General features: G+C 40.7%; 2 protein-coding genes across 2 annotated transcripts in view; one reads left to right on the top strand and one right to left on the bottom strand.

Moving 5' to 3' along the window:
- LOC6048415 (dedicator of cytokinesis protein 3) overlaps positions 1-18,581 on the top strand; it is a 106,613-nt gene extending 88,032 nt beyond the window's left edge. Inside the window, 11 exon segments of the mRNA XM_038261777.1 lie at positions 3,029-3,149; positions 3,857-5,733; positions 5,735-6,641; positions 10,823-10,932; positions 11,270-11,287; positions 11,374-11,580; positions 11,641-11,806; positions 11,874-12,095; positions 12,158-12,397; positions 15,529-15,683; positions 15,748-18,581. Of these exon segments, the coding sequence (XP_038117705.1) occupies positions 3,029-3,149; positions 3,857-5,733; positions 5,735-6,641; positions 10,823-10,932; positions 11,270-11,287; positions 11,374-11,580; positions 11,641-11,806; positions 11,874-12,095; positions 12,158-12,397; positions 15,529-15,683; positions 15,748-17,398 (5,674 nt within the window). The 3' untranslated portion in view covers positions 17,399-18,581.
- Positions 6,780-8,426, bottom strand: LOC6048416 (pre-mRNA-splicing factor RBM22). Its single transcript, XM_001865304.2, has 2 exons — positions 8,135-8,426; positions 6,780-8,072 (listed from the first exon to the last, which is right to left on the bottom strand). The coding sequence occupies exons 1-2, from the start codon at positions 8,186-8,188 to the stop codon at positions 6,840-6,842; spliced, it is 1,287 nt and encodes a 428-aa protein (XP_001865339.2). The 5' UTR covers positions 8,189-8,426; the 3' UTR covers positions 6,780-6,839.
- Positions 18,582-19,009: the final 428 nt, after the last annotated feature.

Genomic DNA, 19,009 nt, shown 5'->3' with positions numbered 1-19,009 from the left:
ACACCATTGTGCATTCATCTCTTCAAGGTGGATAGTGAAAGAGGAAAGATTACAGAGTTTAAAATCACTTCAATAATTATTACCATGCCTTTTTCTAACGATTTCTGTCTATGTTTCAAATATTTAGCGGAATATTTAGAGAATGAATTATCAAGTTCTTCAAGTTTTTCTTCGTCCTCTTCTTCCAGGGATTTATAAGTTATCTCACAACACTTTTTCTTATAATATTTTGCTTTTATGACATCTTCATCTTCTTCATCTGTTGTTTCTTCTGCAGCCATCTCTCTTCGTTTTGTTGTCAATTCGTCATCCGCGTCCAAATATGCCTGTAAGCGCTTTCGGCGGCGGGTGTGCTTAAGCACGGTCTCGAATCCATCGTTGTCTTCTTCGTCAATTTCACTTGTTTCCATTGCATTTTGTTCTGGTTTACTGTTGTTGCTTTTACTGCTGCTGCTGCTTGGCTCGGGTTCAATCGGTTGTGTACTGCTTTTTTGGTCCACCTTTTTACTCGAATCCGCACATTTTTTGTTCTTTGCTTTGAGTTTGCAAAGCGATTTTTTGCCTATAATCGTCACTGTTGCAGCAGCATTGTTTACAGTAATTGATTTCGGCGTTGGCTGTTTCAGCAACATCCGCAGGGTCCGAACTCCATTTGGGATCCCTGGGAAGAAGTTAATCCAGCGGTCGTTGGTGATGGTTAAAATTTCGCCGTATTTACTCATCACTTTGACTACGTCATCATTGCTTATGCCTAGAGGTAGGTCAAGCACACGAACTTCCGTAGCGTTGTTGTCCAGGTAAATCGGGATTTTGCAACCCTGATATACCAGAGGTTTGTCGATGATGGACGAGGCCATTGCTGAGTCGGCGAACTGCAACACGGCTATTTTTCTTCTATTGCATAATTGCAATGCTCGCAAGTTTTCTTGGTTTACTTGAAGGTCTGCGAGAAATTTTTACAAGCTTTGGGCTTGGTTGGTTTTGGAGTTGACAAAAATCCAGAACCACACTGTTTTTGTCTACGGTGCACATTTTAAAAAAAGCGGCGACGCGCACACAAACTGCGGACTGGCGTTGAGAATGCGACTTGTAAGGTCGGCGGTTACTTTGCAACTGATGCATCAAATTGCATTTGTACAGCATTATGCATTCAATTTCAAATGCAATTGGGTAATTCTCCGCCAACTCACACAGCAGTTGCCCCGACCCCTCTTCGATTTGCGTGAAACTTTGTCCTAAGGGGTAGCTTTTGTCCCTGATCACGAATCCGAGGTCCGTTTATGATATCTCGTGACGGAGGGGCGGTTCGACTCCTTCCATTTTTGAACATGCGAAAAAAGAGGTGTTTTTCAATAATTTGCAGCCAAAGGGACTTTTATGTCAAATTAGACGTCCGATTTGATGGCGTACTCAGAATTCCGAAAAAAACGTATTTTTCATCGAAAAAAACACTAAAAAAGTTTAAAAAACTCTGCCATTTTCCGTTACTCGAATGTAAAATTTTTTGGAACATGTCATTTTAAGGAAAATTTAATGTACTTTTCGAATCATTTTCAAAACATTTTTTTTCGTAAAATCGCGATAACTCGTGATGTTTATAAGCAAACCCCTTATGTTTATATATCAAAAAATTGTAATTGTCTATTCTACAACTTTGTAGAACATTGTTACACTCTAAAAAATAACCCTGCAAAGTTAGAAAAAACACGAAATCATAAATGAAAAATTTTGTTCTAAATGAAAAAATTATCCTTCTGGGTCAATGTAGATTCGAAAAGTACATTAAATTTCCCTTAAAATAAATTATTCCAATTTTTTTACAGTCAAGTAACGAAAAATGGCAGAGTTTTTAAAACTTTTTAAGTGCTTTTTTTCGATGAAAAATACGTGTTTTCGGAATTCTGAGTACGCCATCAAATCGAGCGTCTAATTTTACATAGAAGTCCCTTTGACACCAAATTTCTATCTCATCACCGTTTCAGGCTGCAAATTATTGAAAAACACCTCTTTTTTCGCATGTTCAAAAATGGGAGGGGTCGTACCGCCCCTCCGTCACGAGATATCAAAAAACGAACCTCGGATTCGTGATCAGGGACAAAAGTTACCCCTTAGGACAAAGTTTCACGCAAATCGAAGAGGGGTCGGGGCAACTTTTCCCGATTTCGTGTGAGTTCGTAGAGAATTACCCAATTTGATGTAAATTTGCACAAATCATTCATAAAAAGGTAATTTACTGAAATCTGTACTACTGAAATTTTCAGTACCTAAATGAAACTTTGACAGCTCCATAACATTTTTTGCTGAAGTTCAGCGAAAAACTAGCTGAACAATTCAATAGTGTGACTGAAAACGAACATCAGAATTTGTTGTATACAGTGTTAATCTAGGTGTTAATCCCACCATTACCTGTGAAAAATCAAATTTGACCCTTTGGACCAGCAGGTTAGGTACCCCTGATACATATAAGTAAATTGCCAACAAAGTCGTTGGATCATTGATAGTAAAATCAGGAATAAACTAATCTTAGCATAAAATTTCATAAGATCCAATCTAAGCTTATAAAAAAAAACATAAAAAAAATTCAACATTTCAACCCTACCCTGCCACTCGTCCCGAAATCGAATGGCTTTGGCGAACACGCCTTGGCGATCTTTATCTCGCCAAAGCGATCACTTTGTAGTGCAACCCACCTTGGCGGTGTTAGTAGTTTCAAAAGTTTCCTTTTACATCGCACGACGTATGTCCAACAAAGGGACCTCGCCGCGGTGCATTCCTTGTTGCTGAGTGGGGTCCCCCCCCTCTGCCACTTGCACCAAGTTTATCTTGTTGTGCCGTCCGAGATATCCCCCCAGCATCGATGAATTGATAATTTATTGCTTTTATTTTTTCTTCCTTTATGCGTTGTCCCACTCTACCTGTAATATATGCAACGCCAACATTAATTTAATGTCAACTCCATTAACATTTTCCTTTTATGTCTCATCGTTTTTTTTTTCTCTCGTTCTCTCTTTCTCGTTTTCCACACCAGAAAACTAGGCTTAGATTTAGTACCGCGATTAGGTACGCTAGCGGTCGATCCGCACAAGATTGGTATCGTGTCGTTGCACCAGGTTCATCAGGCTTCGGCCGAAAATGCCAAAGCAGCTTCGGTAAGTGTGATGCAAAAAAAAAAACAATTTTCCAATGGGAATCGAACCTAACAGCTACCGCGTGCTTGCTGAGCGATCAGCGCACTGAGCTACGAACAGCAGTTAGAAATGAGTTTCTAACAACAGTTCAGCAGTGATATTTAGCTCTTTCCTTCACTTTATTTCAACGAACAAAAAAACATCATATAAAATAGTAAAAATTATCGAAATGAAAAACAGCCAAACGAAACAACTCTGACAGTAAAATCCATCACCAAATCGAAACATTGATTGACAGCTACTCTGCCACTCAATGCATCACAAAGCTTATCATTAGGTTTTACACCGTGACGTCATTTGACAGCTCGTGTGCACTGTTTACATGGTCCATGTAAACAGTGCACCCGTTTCTAACCTGTTATCGAGTCGGCGTAAAAAATTTCATTTACGTTTACTTTTCATACAATTAGGTTTTACGCCGACTCGCTTTTTAGGTTAGAAATTTGACAGCTTGGCTGCACTGTTTAAATTTTTTGCACGTGTGTCTCAGCGAAAATGTGTGTGCGTGTGCGCTCGTGACGTCACGCTGTAAAACCTACTCAAATCCCTGATAATTTATTTTCCAGCTTATGTTAGACAATTTTTCATATAAAGCTCACTGTTGAACTGTTGTTAATTTGTTAAAAAAAAATAACACTTAGAAATTCCGTTATCTTCCCCTCCGCTAGAATCGTGGCACGTTGCGCCGCAAGGTCGGCAAAAAGGTGCTCACCCACCATCTGTTCCTGTGTCTGCGGGACTTTGGCCACCGCATCGGGGACGACGCCGAAATTTACTTTTACCTGTACGACGGCAACACGAACAAGATGCGCGCCCTGTCCGAGCGGTTCCTGGTGAAGATCGCCAAGGATGGGTTCTCGACGTACGTGGACACGTCGCACAACTGTACGGTGTTTACGGACTTGGGTTCGTCGGATCTGAACCAGGATCTGTACCTGATTGCGAACGTGATGCGGGTGGGCAAGATGCTGCACTCGGAGTCGGTGAAGAAGGGGGACAAGTTTGTGAGCAACCACTCGTACAGGCGACCGTACGGCGTTGGAGTGCTTCCGCTTGGGGAGTTGGGACAGTTTGATCAGACGGTCGAGTCGGAGGAGAAGGAGTACAGTTTTAAGATCTTCCAGTGCGAAGAGAAGGACTACCATCAGCTGCACGAACTGATCATCAAGAAGGCTAGCGGGAAGTTTCAGCCGATCAACGCGAGCACCCAGGGACACTACGGGTTGGTGGTGTCGTTGAAGTTGATCCATGGAGGGTTGGGTCAGGCGAGGATCGAACAGCCGGTTCTGTTTCAGGGTACTGCCATAACCAAAAAGGTCGGTTTTCCCGATGTGATAATGCCGGGTGATGTGCGGAACGATCTCTTCCTAACGCTGGATCGTGGAGAGTTCGAACGGGTTGGAATCAGTACGGCAAAGAACATCGAGGTTACCACGCTGGTGCTGGATGAAAATGGCCGAATCATTCAGGAGTGTATCGCAACGGCGGCTGGAAACCCGCTGCAAGCGTACTACAAAACCATGGTTCTGTATCACAACAACTCTCCGGCGTGGAACGAAACGGTTCGAATGTTTGTTCCGATCGATAAGTTTAGCAAAGCTCACGTTCGGTTTGAGTTCCGAAGTTGTTCAACGCGGGACAAGTCCGACCCCAAATTGTTCGGGTTCAGTTTTGCACGGCTCATGGAACCTGGCGGAGCGACGATCGCCGATGCGTCCCACGAGCTGTACGTGTACAAATGCGAGGACATTCTGAAGATTCAGCCAAATATCTACCTTCGGTTACCGTGCTCAGCCAATGACAAGCATGCCCATTTGTTGGAGTCCAACTCGCCGTATCACCGCAGCTCGAAAGAGGCTTTCTACGTCACGACGATGCTCTGCTCGACAAAGCTAACGCAGCACAGTGACCTCCTGTCGCTGCTTCAGTGGCGCAACCATCCGGAACGAATACAAGACTCTCTCCAGCGGCTGCTTCGAATACAGAACGAAGAGTTGATCAAGTTTCTGCAGGACGTCCTGGACGCCCTCTTTGCCATGTTTTCCACCGACGACGGAAACAGTACTCCCCACTCGGGGCTCGTGTTTCACGTGCTCGTTTCGATCTTCAGCCTCATGCAGAGCAGCAAGTTCCAGCACTTTAAACCCGTAATGGACGCGTACATCAAGGATCACTTTGCGGCTCCACTGGTCTACAAGGGATTGCTCTCCTCCGTTCAACACCTAGCCGACTGGATGACGACCGCCGAGAACCTCGAACCAATCCTGCAGTGCTTCACCTCGCTCGAGTTCATCTTCAAGCTGATCATCCAAAGCCGGAAGCTGTTTGCGCACGCTTCCGGAGGCCAATACGAGGACAAGTTCAAGCACGACCTGTTTGCCGTGTTTGGTTCGCTCAACAACATGCTCCCCGTGTCGGGCAGTCCGCACATCCTTCCAACCCAGGAAGCCCTGCTCAGCTCGATCGGCGTCGTTTTTGAACAGCTGCGCGCGATCATCACCAAGTCCGAGCTGGAAACCCTAGTCAAAACCATGCTGGACGCCGTCTAAAGATGCCCAACCGCCGCTCATCCAGGCGAAGCTCAAAGCCATCAAGGACATGGTCTCCGGACAAATGTTCCAAGACGACGACACCCGCTCGGTGATCCTCAACATTGCCTGCAAGCACCTGCGAACCCACCTGGCCCGAAGGGACGAACTACGGCTCTGTTCGGAAATCCTGGCGGAAATCCTCATCAAACTGCACGAAGCCAAAGTAAAGTCCGGCGAAAAGCCGTCCAACGCCATCCAGCACGACCTGGACACACTGTTCTCCAACATCTTCCCAAACATGATGCAAACCATCACCGTGCTCGGCAACGGAGGCAACGAATCGCTCGTCTGTTCGCTCTTCGCCGTCATGCTCGGCCTGATGCAACTCCTCGACGAATCTCACTACCAGCGGATGTGGGACCGGCTGTGCACCGGCGGAAACAACAAAGACGTCAAGGAATTCATCCAGCAGTGTCTCAACATCTTCAAGGACATCCTCGAGCAGGACTGGATCATCTTCTCCAAGGACTGGCTCGTGATGAAAATGTCCGCCAACGAAGTGCTACGGAAAACTCTAGAAGAACTCGCCAAACCGCTCGTGTACCGATTCCTCGGCCCGCAGTCGTTCGACTCCCAGCTGTGGTGGTCCTACTTTAGCGTAGCGGTAATCTTCCTCACCCAACCGTCGCTCCAGATCGAGCAGTACCACGAAACGAAACGGCGCAAGATCCTGAGCACCCACGGCGACATGCGCGTCGCGATGGGCTTCCAAATCCTGAGCATGTGGGCCCAGCTCGGCGAACACAAGCTCCACTTTATCCCGTCGATGGTGGGCCCGTTCCTGGAGGTGACGCTTGTGCCGGAGCCGGCGCTGCGGAAGGCCACGTTCACCGTGTTCTACGACATGATGCAGTGCGAACAGGTGAGTGAATTCTGTTTTGATTGATTTATGTTAAGCGGAATCGCGAAAGTTTGCTGTGTGATTGCCTACGCAGTCTGCACATTTTAGTCAAGATTCTCTAAAATCAGGATTTCTTCAAATTAAAATAGTCTTGCAAGATGACTTGTCATTGGATATCCTTTATTGTTACATATGTATGAAAAAAAAAACACCTTCCCACTACTTTTTGAGGGCACCTAACCGGGCCGGATCCTGGCTTGGGTAGTGCATCTGCTGCATGCCGCCCGGATTGGGCAACGACGGTGGAACCAGCACCTGAGAAGAAGAGCCCGCAGCTGCGGACGCCCCCGAACCGGACGGCTGCTGTTGGCCGTAATAGCCTCCGGTGGGCGCTCCCGGAATCAAGCCCGGTGGCAGCTGGTGAATTTTCATACCCGCCGGCAGAACGGCCATCTCCGAAGCTTGCAGGTTGAAGTAGTCGTTGGGATTCGGTGGCATCGGCAGCTGGCCGGGCAGTCCCGGAACGGGGTCGAAGATTCGATTGTTCCGCGGCACGCTACTTTGGGCGTACGCGGTAGATTTGGCTTGCGAGTGGGCCCACTTGATGGTGAGCTTTTTGCCGCCGAGGACCAGCTTGTTGAAGGTCTTCTCCGCGGCCAGTTCGGCGGCCGATCGTTTGGTGTACTGCACGAAGGCGCACTGCTGCCGTGGGACCAGCGAAACCGAACGGATCTCGCCGTAATGGTAGAAGTTGTCCCGAATGTCCACCTCGGTGATGTGCTCGCCGAGATTACCCACGTACAAGGTGGTGATGGTTTTATCCTCCGGTGGGTCCAGCGTTGGAATGGATGCTGCGCGCTTCATCAGCTTATCCGCCACCGGATCGTTCCGACCGTAGTAACGGTCACGAATGTTCTGCTCCGACAGCGGATCGTCCGGTTCGACGGGTTTGTCGTGCCGGTACGGACACTCTTCACCACGTTTGCACTCGCCCTTCACCCAGAACGAACAAATGTGAGGCAAGTTCCGCTTGTAGTACGGCGCCGTCCTAGCCAGCTTGGCCAACATGTCGCTCGCGGCCAGCGACTTGCCCACGACTCCCGCCGCCACCGTGTTATCCCCAGCCGCCTTCAGCTGACCCTCGATGGTCTGAATGTAATACTCCTTGTTGACATCGCTCTCCGGGATCTTGTCCTGAATCTTGAGCGCCGCGTCGCGAACCTGCGTCGGCAGACCGTACTCCAGATCCAGCAGACACGTCTGGCAGACGTTCTTCAGCTTGCTGCACGTTTGGCAAATCTCCGTCTTCTTGAAGCGCATCCGCGCACCCGGACACCACCGGAAGATCGTGAACGGCCGGGTGCAGATTTTGCACTCCTTTCCGTAGCGCTCCTTAATCATCCGGACGTACGGATTATCGCCGAGGCACGTCTGGCACAGAATGGGAAATTCCTGCAAATGGGGAGAAAACCAAATCAATGACTCAAAAAATACGAAATTGCATTTTTTCCTACCGAATCCTCCCAATTTTGACGATTGTACGTGTTGGTCGTCTTGGACATCGCCATCTTGTCGGAGCTGGTGGCGAATGTTTCTGCTTGCTAGCCGCGAATTTTCACTGCACTGCACTACCGTCACCACGGTTCACAATGCGCTGGGAAAAGGACACGGATTCCGCTGCCGCGAGGAAAATGGCTTTTCCTCCGTCGGGGTGGAAAACTGCGCCTTGTTTACGAGGAAGCGTTTTTACTCTGCTGCGAGGTTTCTTTTTTTTTTTCTTCAATCGAAACGAGTGACAGATGTGACATCATCGAGGGAAACTGTCAGTGGCGGGTGCCCGTGTGGTGAAGTATATACGGTGCCGCTGTAAAATCAAATTGTACAGACTTGACGCTGTGGTTGTACAGACTTTTTGAAGTTGGTTTTGTGGTACTGCTGGAGAGAAATATATCCCAGTCACGGCATTCTGGCAAGATTCTAGCTGAGTTCTAACTGAGCTGAATATTTCCAGGGGGATGACCTGTCAAAATTTCCCTTTTCACTCATTCAGCAATATGACCGTCGATTGTTTTTGTAAGCAATATTTGGAAGCAAGGTGGCCACTCAAGTCGGGAAATCGGGAAAGTCGGGAAAAAGTCGGGAATTTGCCACAATCCGCCAAAAATCGGGAAAAAGTCGGGAATTTATGATTTTTTGTCAAAAAGTCGGGAAAAGTCGGGAATTATAAGCATGCTTGATTGAAAATTATTTTGTTAACTCTTGAATAATTTTGTAATATTTTGTACAATCCTCAAATTGAATTCACTCAATTCTGCTTTAATAACCAACTTTAAATTTAAGGTTCTTTCCACTATTTCAATATATTTGAGTATGGAAAAGCTGTTTAAGACATTCAAAATCTCAATTAATATTGGAGTCCTTGACACAGATCTTCATAATATTTTTCATGAATCATATGATCTCTATAAATTTTTGTTTATCATACAAGAGGTAAAGTTAATGAAAAACTAATATAAAAATAGAGCCTAATGGCCAGCTTAGAGTTATGATTCTATTTCATTTTGTCACAAAGATTGAATATTTGAAAACAGATTCCAACTTGAGTTTGGCAATGGTTTTTTGGTAAATATTTTTAATTGTTTAACTAAATTCTTTAAGTAATTAAAATATTTTTTTTTAATGTTGCCGTTAAACTTTTTTTGTGAGTATGGTTAAATTACTACTATTTATAAAGCTTGATTTTAAATTTTCGGAAAACTTAAATATCATATAAAATACAAAATTAAAAAACTTTTTTACGTTTTGAAAACATAAAGAAAATTTTGAAATTGCAAAAAAATAATCCAAGAAATTCAGAGTTATTGCAAAACTGTTTAAAAAAATGTCTTTTCAAACATTTTGCTTGAAATAAGTGATAAAACATAAAATCATATCTAACTGAATGTTCATTGAAAAAAAAAAAACAGTTAAATACTGACCACTAGATAAATTAACATTGATTTAAAAAAACAATATCAAAAATTACAAAATTTAAAAGGGAACCAGGCAATTTTTTTATGCATTTCTTGACATTTTTCTAAATTCTTGGAATGAATAATTTCTGCAATTATGTTTTAATCATTCTTTGATTTAAAATGATGATGGAGTTTAAAAAAGGAACGAAATTTTAAGTTCAGTTATCTTTAACTTTTTGTCATTTCCAGTTGAAACGAAGTATCAAAAACTATACTTTTGCCAATTTAAAAAATAACACGAATGTTGTAAGTATTGTTGAACTTTCGATAATTTTTTCAAAGACTAATTGTTTGTGTTTCTACTCTGAATCATAACAATGAAGTTTTTTTTTCAATTGTTGTTTAGTTTCTGTATTAACAAAAAATGCCTATATTTGGATTATTTTTAAATTCATTTTTTTTTTCGGTGGTTAATATTGACTTTTCTTATAGAAAGTTTTTTGTTTGAAATCATTCTTTAGATAAGAAATGCGTATTATTTGAGCATTCTGGAAAAATCTGGAAAAAGTCGGGAATTTGAAAATGGGATTTGAGTGGTCACCCTGTGGAAGTGATTTGATAACATTTCGCATTGCTAACACTTAAATGCATGTTGAATGTAATAAAAAGCAAGCCAAACAAAAAAATGGTACCAACTTTTCCTTTTTTTCACAATGTTTTTTAAATCCTCAAAAAGTAGACTTTAAAGTCAATCAATCAGTTGGTTATCTTCTACATATTCTACAAAATTTCGACGGTTTTGTCCGAGCGATAAAGCTTATTTATCAGAGTACAATGACCCTTTTTACGACCACAAAGGATTTGAAATAGATTTTTAAATCAGTTTTCAAAAATAACTCCGCCGGCCTTCTTGACAGCGCGTTCCAAGGAGACCATAGTTGATCCATCGATAAAATGTTGTCTTTTTATTTTTTTTTTTTTTTGCATTAAATGAAGAAAAAACATGATCAAAAATGGTTTTTAGCCGTGTTTTTTATTATCGTTATATATAAAATTTACATAGGGCTTTCGGACCCGACTGACCCCAACCTGGAGTGGCCGGTGCCCTCAGGGATTGGTGAACATTTACCAAACCCTACAAGTTTGGCCAACATGGGTATTAAACTTAATGGTCTTTGATGCTGGACATTCAAATTGACCTTTTGAAAGAATTGGTCACAACTCTTATTATTCCTTTTTCCCCCGTAGGTCTCTCGTGGATCCTTTCGCTTGGTGGAAAGTGAGCTTATAGACAAGCTGGACCTTCTGATCAGCGAAAACAAGGGTGACGATGAGTATCGCGAACTATTCAGCACCATGTAAGTTGGATCGTTGTAGAAAACATAGCGTTTGTTGCTCTTTTAAGTTTGTTACTAATCCGTTTAATATAGTGATCATCACGTTTGTTAACAGCTTGCCCACTAACCAAATCAAACTAGATAAAAAAAACAGAAAATATATATTAGTGCAAATACTTACTCATCGCATCTCGTGTGTGTGTTTTCTTTCTTTTTTATTCTTCACGTTTAATTCCACGCCTTCTCTCATACTGAAACCAAATTCTGCTACACCACCAACTCATCAACCATTCATTCAATAACTATTGAAACAAAAAAAAACTCTGTTTTAACACAATCGTCTAAAAAAACTGTACAGGGAACAGTTGTGTCTAGCGTAAGTGTCGCATCCCAATCTGCTTGCTCATCATGTTCCATAGCTCAAATTCAAACTGATTTGTGCTTTTTTTTCGGTAACCTCAGCTTGCTGGAACGCGTCCAGGCGGAGAATCCCCCGTGGCGCGAGTCGGGCACGGCGTTCATCTCGTCCGTGACGCGGCTGCTCGAGCGTCTGCTGGACTACCGCAGCGTGATGCAGGGCGACGAAAACCGCGACAAACGCATGACCTGCACCGTCAACTTGCTCAACTTTTACAACGACGAAATCAACCGCAAGGAGATGTACGTGAGGTGAGTATCGCGAGGGAGTTTGATTCGAGGGAAGGACTGATGACGACCTTCTTCGTTCAGGTACATCTACAAGCTATTGGATTTGCACCTGGGTGCGGAAAACTACATCGAGGCCGGGTTGACGTTGAGGTTGTACGCGGACATGCTGTCCTGGGACAGCGAATCCGTGTCGGACGAGTCGAACGGGCCGCGCGAGTGGGAGCAGAAGGAGAAGATCTACAAGAATGTGAGTTGTACGCTGAGAGGTTGGTTGAGATTTGGTCTACTAATGAGTTGGTTCTTTTTGTGTGCAGATCATCAACTACTTCGACAAGGGAAAGTGCTGGGAGAAGGGAATTCCACTGTGCAAGGAGCTGGCCATGTTCTACGAGCGCAAGCGGTTCGACTACAACCGGTTGAGCGATGTGCTCATTCAGGAGGCCAAGTTCTTCCAGAACATCCTGACGCAGCTGCGACCCGAGCCCGAGTACTTCCGGGTGGGCTACTACGGCACCGGCTTTCCGTCGTTTGTAAGGGTAGGTCACAAATTCTAAAATTATACATCAGATTCGACTTCTAAACAAAATCTACTTCCCAGAACAAGCAGTTCATCTACCGCGGGCTGGAGTACGAACGCATCGGGGCGTTCATCCAGCGGCTCCAGATTGAGTTCCCGACGGCGCAAATCCTCGACAAGAAGCACTACCCGCCGGACAGCTCGATCCTGAACTCGCCCGAGCAGCGCTTCCACGTGGTCAACGTGCGCCCCATCTCCGATCCGAGCCATCTCAAGAGTGCCAAAGTGACCGTCCCGGAGAAGATCTCCAAGTATTACGAGGTGAGGGAAAGCGGGGTTCGGGGTTGATACGGATGGCACGGATTTGGTGCGGATTTTCTGGCAATTTTGTTCAGGCGCGTTTAAATTCTTTAAACTTTTAAAATTATTGTGATTCTTAAAAATCTTAAAATTATTTAAAATCTTATTTTTTGAGATATTTAAAATTTTGGAATGCTTAGAATCTAAAAATTCTTTAAAAATATTAAAATTAATAAAAAATCTTTAAATTCTTGAAATTCTTTATTTTTTTCAAATTTATAAAATTTATCAAATTCTTAAAATTTCTAAACTGCCCATGTTCGCAATGTTGTCCCATATGCAAAAACAGCAAGCTGAGAAAAACGCATTTGAAGTTTGTCCCACACATAAGGCTGCGTGTTATATTTTCGCGAAAAAACAGGATTTTCTCCTGATTTCTAGAACAAAGTACTGGATGTTCAAGGCTTTTCTGAAAGAGCACACGATTTCGAACCAAACTGTATCAATAACTCAAAAACGACGAAAATGCATATGGGACATTTATGCGATCAGGGACAGTAAAGGATTAAAAAATTCTTAAAGCTATTAAGAACTTTAAATTCCTTTTCTTATATTTTATTTTAATTTCTTCAAAATCATTGGATTCTTAAAAATTGAAGATTCTCAAGAATCTTAACATTCTTAAAAAAATCTGAAAATTCATAGATTTTTTTAAACTTTTTGAATTCTTTAAGTTCTTAAAATTCTAAAAAAATTAAAAATTGTAAAAATTATTCAAATTCTGAAAATTCTTTCAATTCTTTAAAACCTTAAAACTATTAAAATCCAAAAATTCTAAAAAATGAAAATTTCTAAAAAGATCGTATTCTTAAAATTTTTATTTTTTTTATTTTTGATATTCTTAAAATTTCTAAAATTCTAAAAAATCTTAAAATTTCTTCAAAATCATTGGACTCTCAAAAATTAACATTCTTAAAAAATCCAAAAATTCATAGATTTTTTTTAACTCTTTGAATTCTTTAAGTTCTTAAAATTCAAAAAAAAAATAAAAATTCTTAAAATTCTTAAAATTCTTAAAATTCTTAAAATTCTTAAAGTTCTTAAAATTCTTAAAATTCTTAAAAATTTTAAATTTCTTAAAATTCTTAAAATTCTTAAAATTTTTAAAATTCTTAAAATTCTTAAAATTCTCAAAATTCTTCAAATTCTTCAAATTCTTACAATTCTTAAAATTCTTCAAATTCTTCAAATTATTCTTACAATTCTTACAATTCTTACAATTCTTACAATTCTTAAAATTCTTACAATTCTTAAAATTCTTAAAATTCTTCAAATTCTTCAAATTTTCAAAATTCTTACAATTTTTAAAATTCTTAAAATTTTTAAAATTCTTCAAATTCTTAAATTTTTTAAAATTCTTAAAATTCTAAAAAATCCTAAAATTCTTAAAATTCTTAAAATTCTTAAAATTCTTAAAATTCTTAAAATTCTTAAAATTCTTAAAATTCTTAAAATTCTTAAAATTCTTAAAATTCTTAAAATTCTTAAAATTCTTAAAATTCTTAAAATTCTTAAAATTCTTAAAATTCTTAAAATTCTTAAAATTCTTAAAATTCTTAAAATTCTTAAAGTTCTTAAAATTCTTACAATTCTTACAATTCTTACAATTCTAACAATTCTTACAATTCTTACAATTCTTACAATTCTTACAATTCTTACAATTCTTACAATTCTTACAATTCTTACAATTCTTACAATTCTTACAATTCTTGCAATTCTTACAATTCTTCAAATTTTCAAAATTCTTACAATTTTTAAAATTCTTACAATTCTTAAAATTCTTAAAATTCTTAAAATTCTTAAAATTCTTAAAATTCTTAAAATTCTTAAAATTCTGAAAATTCTGAAAATTCTTAAAATTCTTAAAATTCTTAAAATTCTTAAAATCCTTAAAATTCTTAAAATTCTTAAAATTCTTAAAATTCTTAAAATTCTTAAAATTCTTAAAATTCTTAAAATTCTTAAAATTCTTAAAATTCTTAAAATTCTTAAAATTCTTAAAATTCTTAAAATTCTTAAAATTCTTAAAATTCTTAAAATTCTTAAAATTCTTAAAATTCTTAAAATTCTTAAAATTCTTAAAATTCTTAAAATTCTTAAAATTCTTAAAATTCTTAAAATTCTTAAAATTCTTTCAATTCTTACAATTCTTACAATTCTTACAATTCTTACAATTCTTACAATTCTTACAATTCTTACAATTCTTACAATTCTCACAATTCTTACAATTCTTACAATTCTTACAATTCTTACAATTCTTAAAATTCTTAAAATTCTTAAAATTCTTAAAATTCTTAAAATTTATAAAATTCTTAACATTCTTAATTTTTTTTAAAAATTCTTAAAAATCCTTAAAATTCTTAAAACTCTTAAAATTCTTAAAACTCCTAAAATTTTAAAATTCTTGAGGTTTTTAAAATTATTAAAATTCTTTAAATTCTTTAAATTCTCAGATTTTTTTTTAAATTCTTCAGGATCTTACAATGCTTAAAACTCTCAAAATGCTGTTCTAAAATTCTTGAAATTCTTAGATTAAAAATAATAACTTCATAAAGATCCTAAAATTTTCATTTTTTTTTAAAGATATCCAAATTCTTTAAAAAAAATTAAAATTTTAGAAAATTTAAAATTTTCAAAAATCCTTAAATTTTAATTCTTAACACTCTTAAAATCCTTAGATTAAAAAAATGAAAATTCTTAAAGATCTTAAAATTCTCAAAATTTCTTAAAGATATTCAAATTCTTCAATAATCTTCAAGTTATATATTATATCTCAGATTATAACATTTCCAAATTCTTAAACACCGCAATGTTTGTCGCCATCTTAGATTACAGAAACTTTGGAGCATTTTTGGAGTCATAAAAAATCGTATTTCGATTTTCCGGATTGTAACTTTGGCGGAGATATCGGATAATCGAGCACGAACTGTAATCAAATTCTTCAAATTCCTCGATGTTTCAATATTTCGATGATTTTTTTTTTATGATCGACTTTTTTGGATTAATTTTTATGTTTGTTTTTTTATTTATTAATTTGTTGTAGTCATAGTTGGTAGCGAATCGGGGTGATAATCATTATTTTTCTGCCTCAGGTCAACGATGTTACCAAGTTCCAGTACGACCGTCCCGTGCACAAGGGCGTCGTCGACAAGGAGAACGAGTTCAAGTCGCTGTGGATCGAGCGGACGATCTACGACATTCAGCAGCCGCTGCCGGGCATTCTGCGGTGGTTCGAGGTTACTAATGCGTGAGTTGGACTTAGTGAACTCTTGAAGAGTTTGAAGCTATTAATTTGGTTTTTCGTTTCACAGTTCAATTCACGAACTAACGCCGGTGGAGTTTGCCTGCGAGACGGTGGCCAACGTGAACAAGGAGCTGTCGGACTTGATCGTGCAGTATCGGTTGGAGCCGAAGCGCAACCTGAACCCGTTCACGATGCGGCTGCAAGGTTCGGTGGACGCGAACGTCAACGGTGGCTTCAACAAGTACCAGGATGCGTTTTTCTCCGAGCGTTACAGCAAATCGCCGGAAGGGCTTGGGCAGGCACTGCACGTGCAGCGGCTTAAGCGGTTGATCTTCGAGCAGATGCAGATTTTGAGGCAGGCGTTGGAGCTGCACCGTAGTCTGGCTCCGGACGAGGTGCTTCCGCTGCATAACCGGCTGTCGGAGGCGTTCTTGGAGCTGGAAAAGTCAACCGCCGAGTGGAAGACTAATATAAATATTCCAACGAAACCGCTGCCGCCGTTGCCGATCCAGCAGCAGTATCACCAACCTCAGCCGCACCAAGTTGGGTCGGTTCCCGGTGACCGAAGTTCCGCCCACCAAAACTACTTTGCGGAAGATCACGACGAAACGTACACCTACTTGAACCGAAAGACGCTTTCGCTTTCGGGGATCGTCCCGATGACGGCGATGACTTCATCCCCACTTCCTGCTCCGCAAGTTCCACCGCGTGACTCAATGTGCTCGTCCCCGTCGGCACCGCCCCTTCCTCCGCGAGGTCACACCCCGGACAAGCGCAACTCCAACCCGATGCCGTTTAGCGAGTTCGAACAGCACCAGCAGGGTTCGGTTCCGGCGAGGCCGCGCTCCAAAAAGTACTCTCTCTACGAGATATCTCTGAACGACAGCATCGGCTGCTACGGCAGTCCGCGGAGTTCTGGCGAGCTCAAGCACTACGACCTCGGAGCGGCGGCCGCCGCGTCCTTCAACCGTGACTCGGGCATTTCAACCAGCTCCCAAGAGCTGAACAACCTCAACGCAGGAGGTCAAACAGCCAGTCACCATCACTACCACCAGCCGATCACGGCGGTCGTCCCGGTAGGCGTTCCCCCGCCTCCTCCCCTCGAAGATTTCAACATTTCCTTCAACGGCAACGGAACCCCGTCGGCAACAACCCCCCGAGGCCACCAAAAAACCAACTCCAACCCGGAAGCGTACAACTTTACCACCATCCAGGACCACAAAATGAACTCGATCAACAATTCAATCAGCAAGCTGGCCAACGGCGGCCAAGGCGCCCCACCCCCACCCATCCCCCCGAAATCCGCCTCGCTCCAGCATCAACATTCCGTTCCGTTGGCCACGACCCATCACTTGCAGCAGCACCAGCGGAACCAGTCGCTGAACCTCAGCCAAAACTCCTCCTCGGACGGGGGCGACGGAATCAGCTTGAACGACATCAGCCCGGCACCGCCGCCCCAGTTCAACGACAACTTTAGCGACAACTCGTTCAGCGGGGACGAGTGCGAACTGCTCGGGGGGAGTGCGGACACGGCCGCGTATTGCGTGCCCCGGATTTCCGGGACGAACAGTTTGGGCAGGCGGTCGGTGAACAATGGGGACGGTGGGGTGGAGTTAGAACGTCCCCGCCGACGATGGCGGGTGGGGTCACGATGGTTCCGATGCGGCACGACGATGACGAGGAGGAGATTTTCTACTAGAGAGAGAGAGAGAGGGTGAGTGCAATTTCAAGTCACGTTGGAATGGGGAAAGGGTCGTTCTAAACGTTAGAATTGTATAAATAAGTTCCAAAAAAGGTAGTATTAAGCCAAAAAATTGTGCTTCTCTGTACATTCTTTGTTGGTTGTCTTTGGCGATGCAAAATAAAGCGAAAAAGTATCAATTTATTGATACTTAGAAAATTTCTACAACAATCGAATACTTTTCAAAGTCAATTTTAGGAAGTCTTCAAAAAAAACAAGTTTGTTTGATTGCTCCTAAATTGGACTCCGAAAAATAAACCAACTAAAAACTTTATACCAACGAGCGTATTTCAAGCTGAGACCAATATTCGTCGTCTTAAAATTAAACAAACAAAACATAATTTCCAAACCTAAAGCAAAATGGTACCAACGATTACTGATCAGGTGGCGCAACGCAGAGGAAGCAATTATTTTACGATTACGCGGAGCGGGGGTGATGAAGCGAAACACATGTCGTCTGAATGCCAAACAACAACAGCAAGGATAATAGTATTTAAGGGTAAACAATTATTGTAATCGCAAAACAAGAAGAAGAAGAAAAGGGACAAAAGCTGTGACCGTTATACAACTCATACACATTAACTCACGTATATTACTGGTATAGGAATTAGCCAAAAAGAAAAAAAGGAACATAAGCATGAGAAGAATTAAGGTAAAAAATACGACAACATTCACAAAAACTCAACAAAAAAGAGATGACGATTTCAATCCTAAAATTAATCGCTAAATTATTTAAAGAAGTTTGCGCAAGGATAATGCTGGAAAAAACGGTATTTTACTCTTTCCTAACACAAAAAATATAAAGCTTGCATAATGGTTTCGTCTTTAAACTACTAAATAAAATCAAATGAAAAGCGTACATTAGGCAAGTGTATAAAAAAAATTATTCTCAAAATTTACTGCGAAAAAAACCAAACAAACAAGAAAAATGATAATTAAATTACGGTAATCCAATGCTAGTCAAGCTGTGCGATGGCGACGACACTCGTCTTGGGAAAAGAAAGAAAATGATCTGAAAAAATTGAGTGAAATCATGCTGAAAATGAAGTAAGAAATAAACAATCTGCTAACTGTAAGAGTTGCATTGAAAAAAAAAATAATCCTACGTGAAGAAAAATAGTGGTGAAATAAAGTATTCAAGGAATTTTATACAAAAAAAATAATATTCGTTTTGATATTTGATGAAACTACCGAAAAAACCTTTGGGCAATATCAAGTAAAGGAGGAATTACACTATGGCAAACAAACAAACAAACAAACAAACTAGCACTTTTTGACAGTTTGCCTGCTTTGTTTGTTTGCCTGGATTTGTTTGTACAAACGTCAGCCTGCATATATTTGTCTTGTTTGTTTGCTTTAGTGTAATAGCTACTTAAGTAGCTGAACGATTCTGTATGTGTTTGACGTAGGACTACGTCTTACTCGAAGATACTGGGGTGCCATTCTATAAAAATATATTAATTTGAAATGAATTAAATCATTCAGATATCAAATCAACATGGTGTCGATCCAAATCCCAAAATAAAATTCCCTGACTTTTCCCTGACCTCTCCAGACCACCAATTTTTTATTTTATATTTTTTACTAA

This window comes from Culex quinquefasciatus, chromosome 1, assembly GCF_015732765.1.
Source record: "Culex quinquefasciatus strain JHB chromosome 1, VPISU_Cqui_1.0_pri_paternal, whole genome shotgun sequence".
In the NCBI taxonomy this organism is placed as follows: domain Eukaryota; kingdom Metazoa; phylum Arthropoda; class Insecta; order Diptera; family Culicidae; genus Culex; species Culex quinquefasciatus.
The sequence above is the reverse complement of the archived record's forward strand: the minus strand, read 5'-3'. Positions and strand labels throughout refer to the sequence as shown.

Bases quoted from the DNA above. Each gene is read 5' to 3' on its own strand.
- LOC6048416 (XM_001865304.2), bottom strand. From the start codon at position 8,188: ATGGCGATGTCCAAGACGACCAACACGTACAATCGTCAAAATTGGGAG. The intron at 8,073-8,134 runs GTAGGAAAAAAT...CCCCATTTGCAG, and splicing joins GTCAAAATTGGGAGGATTCG to GAATTTCCCATTCTGTGCCA.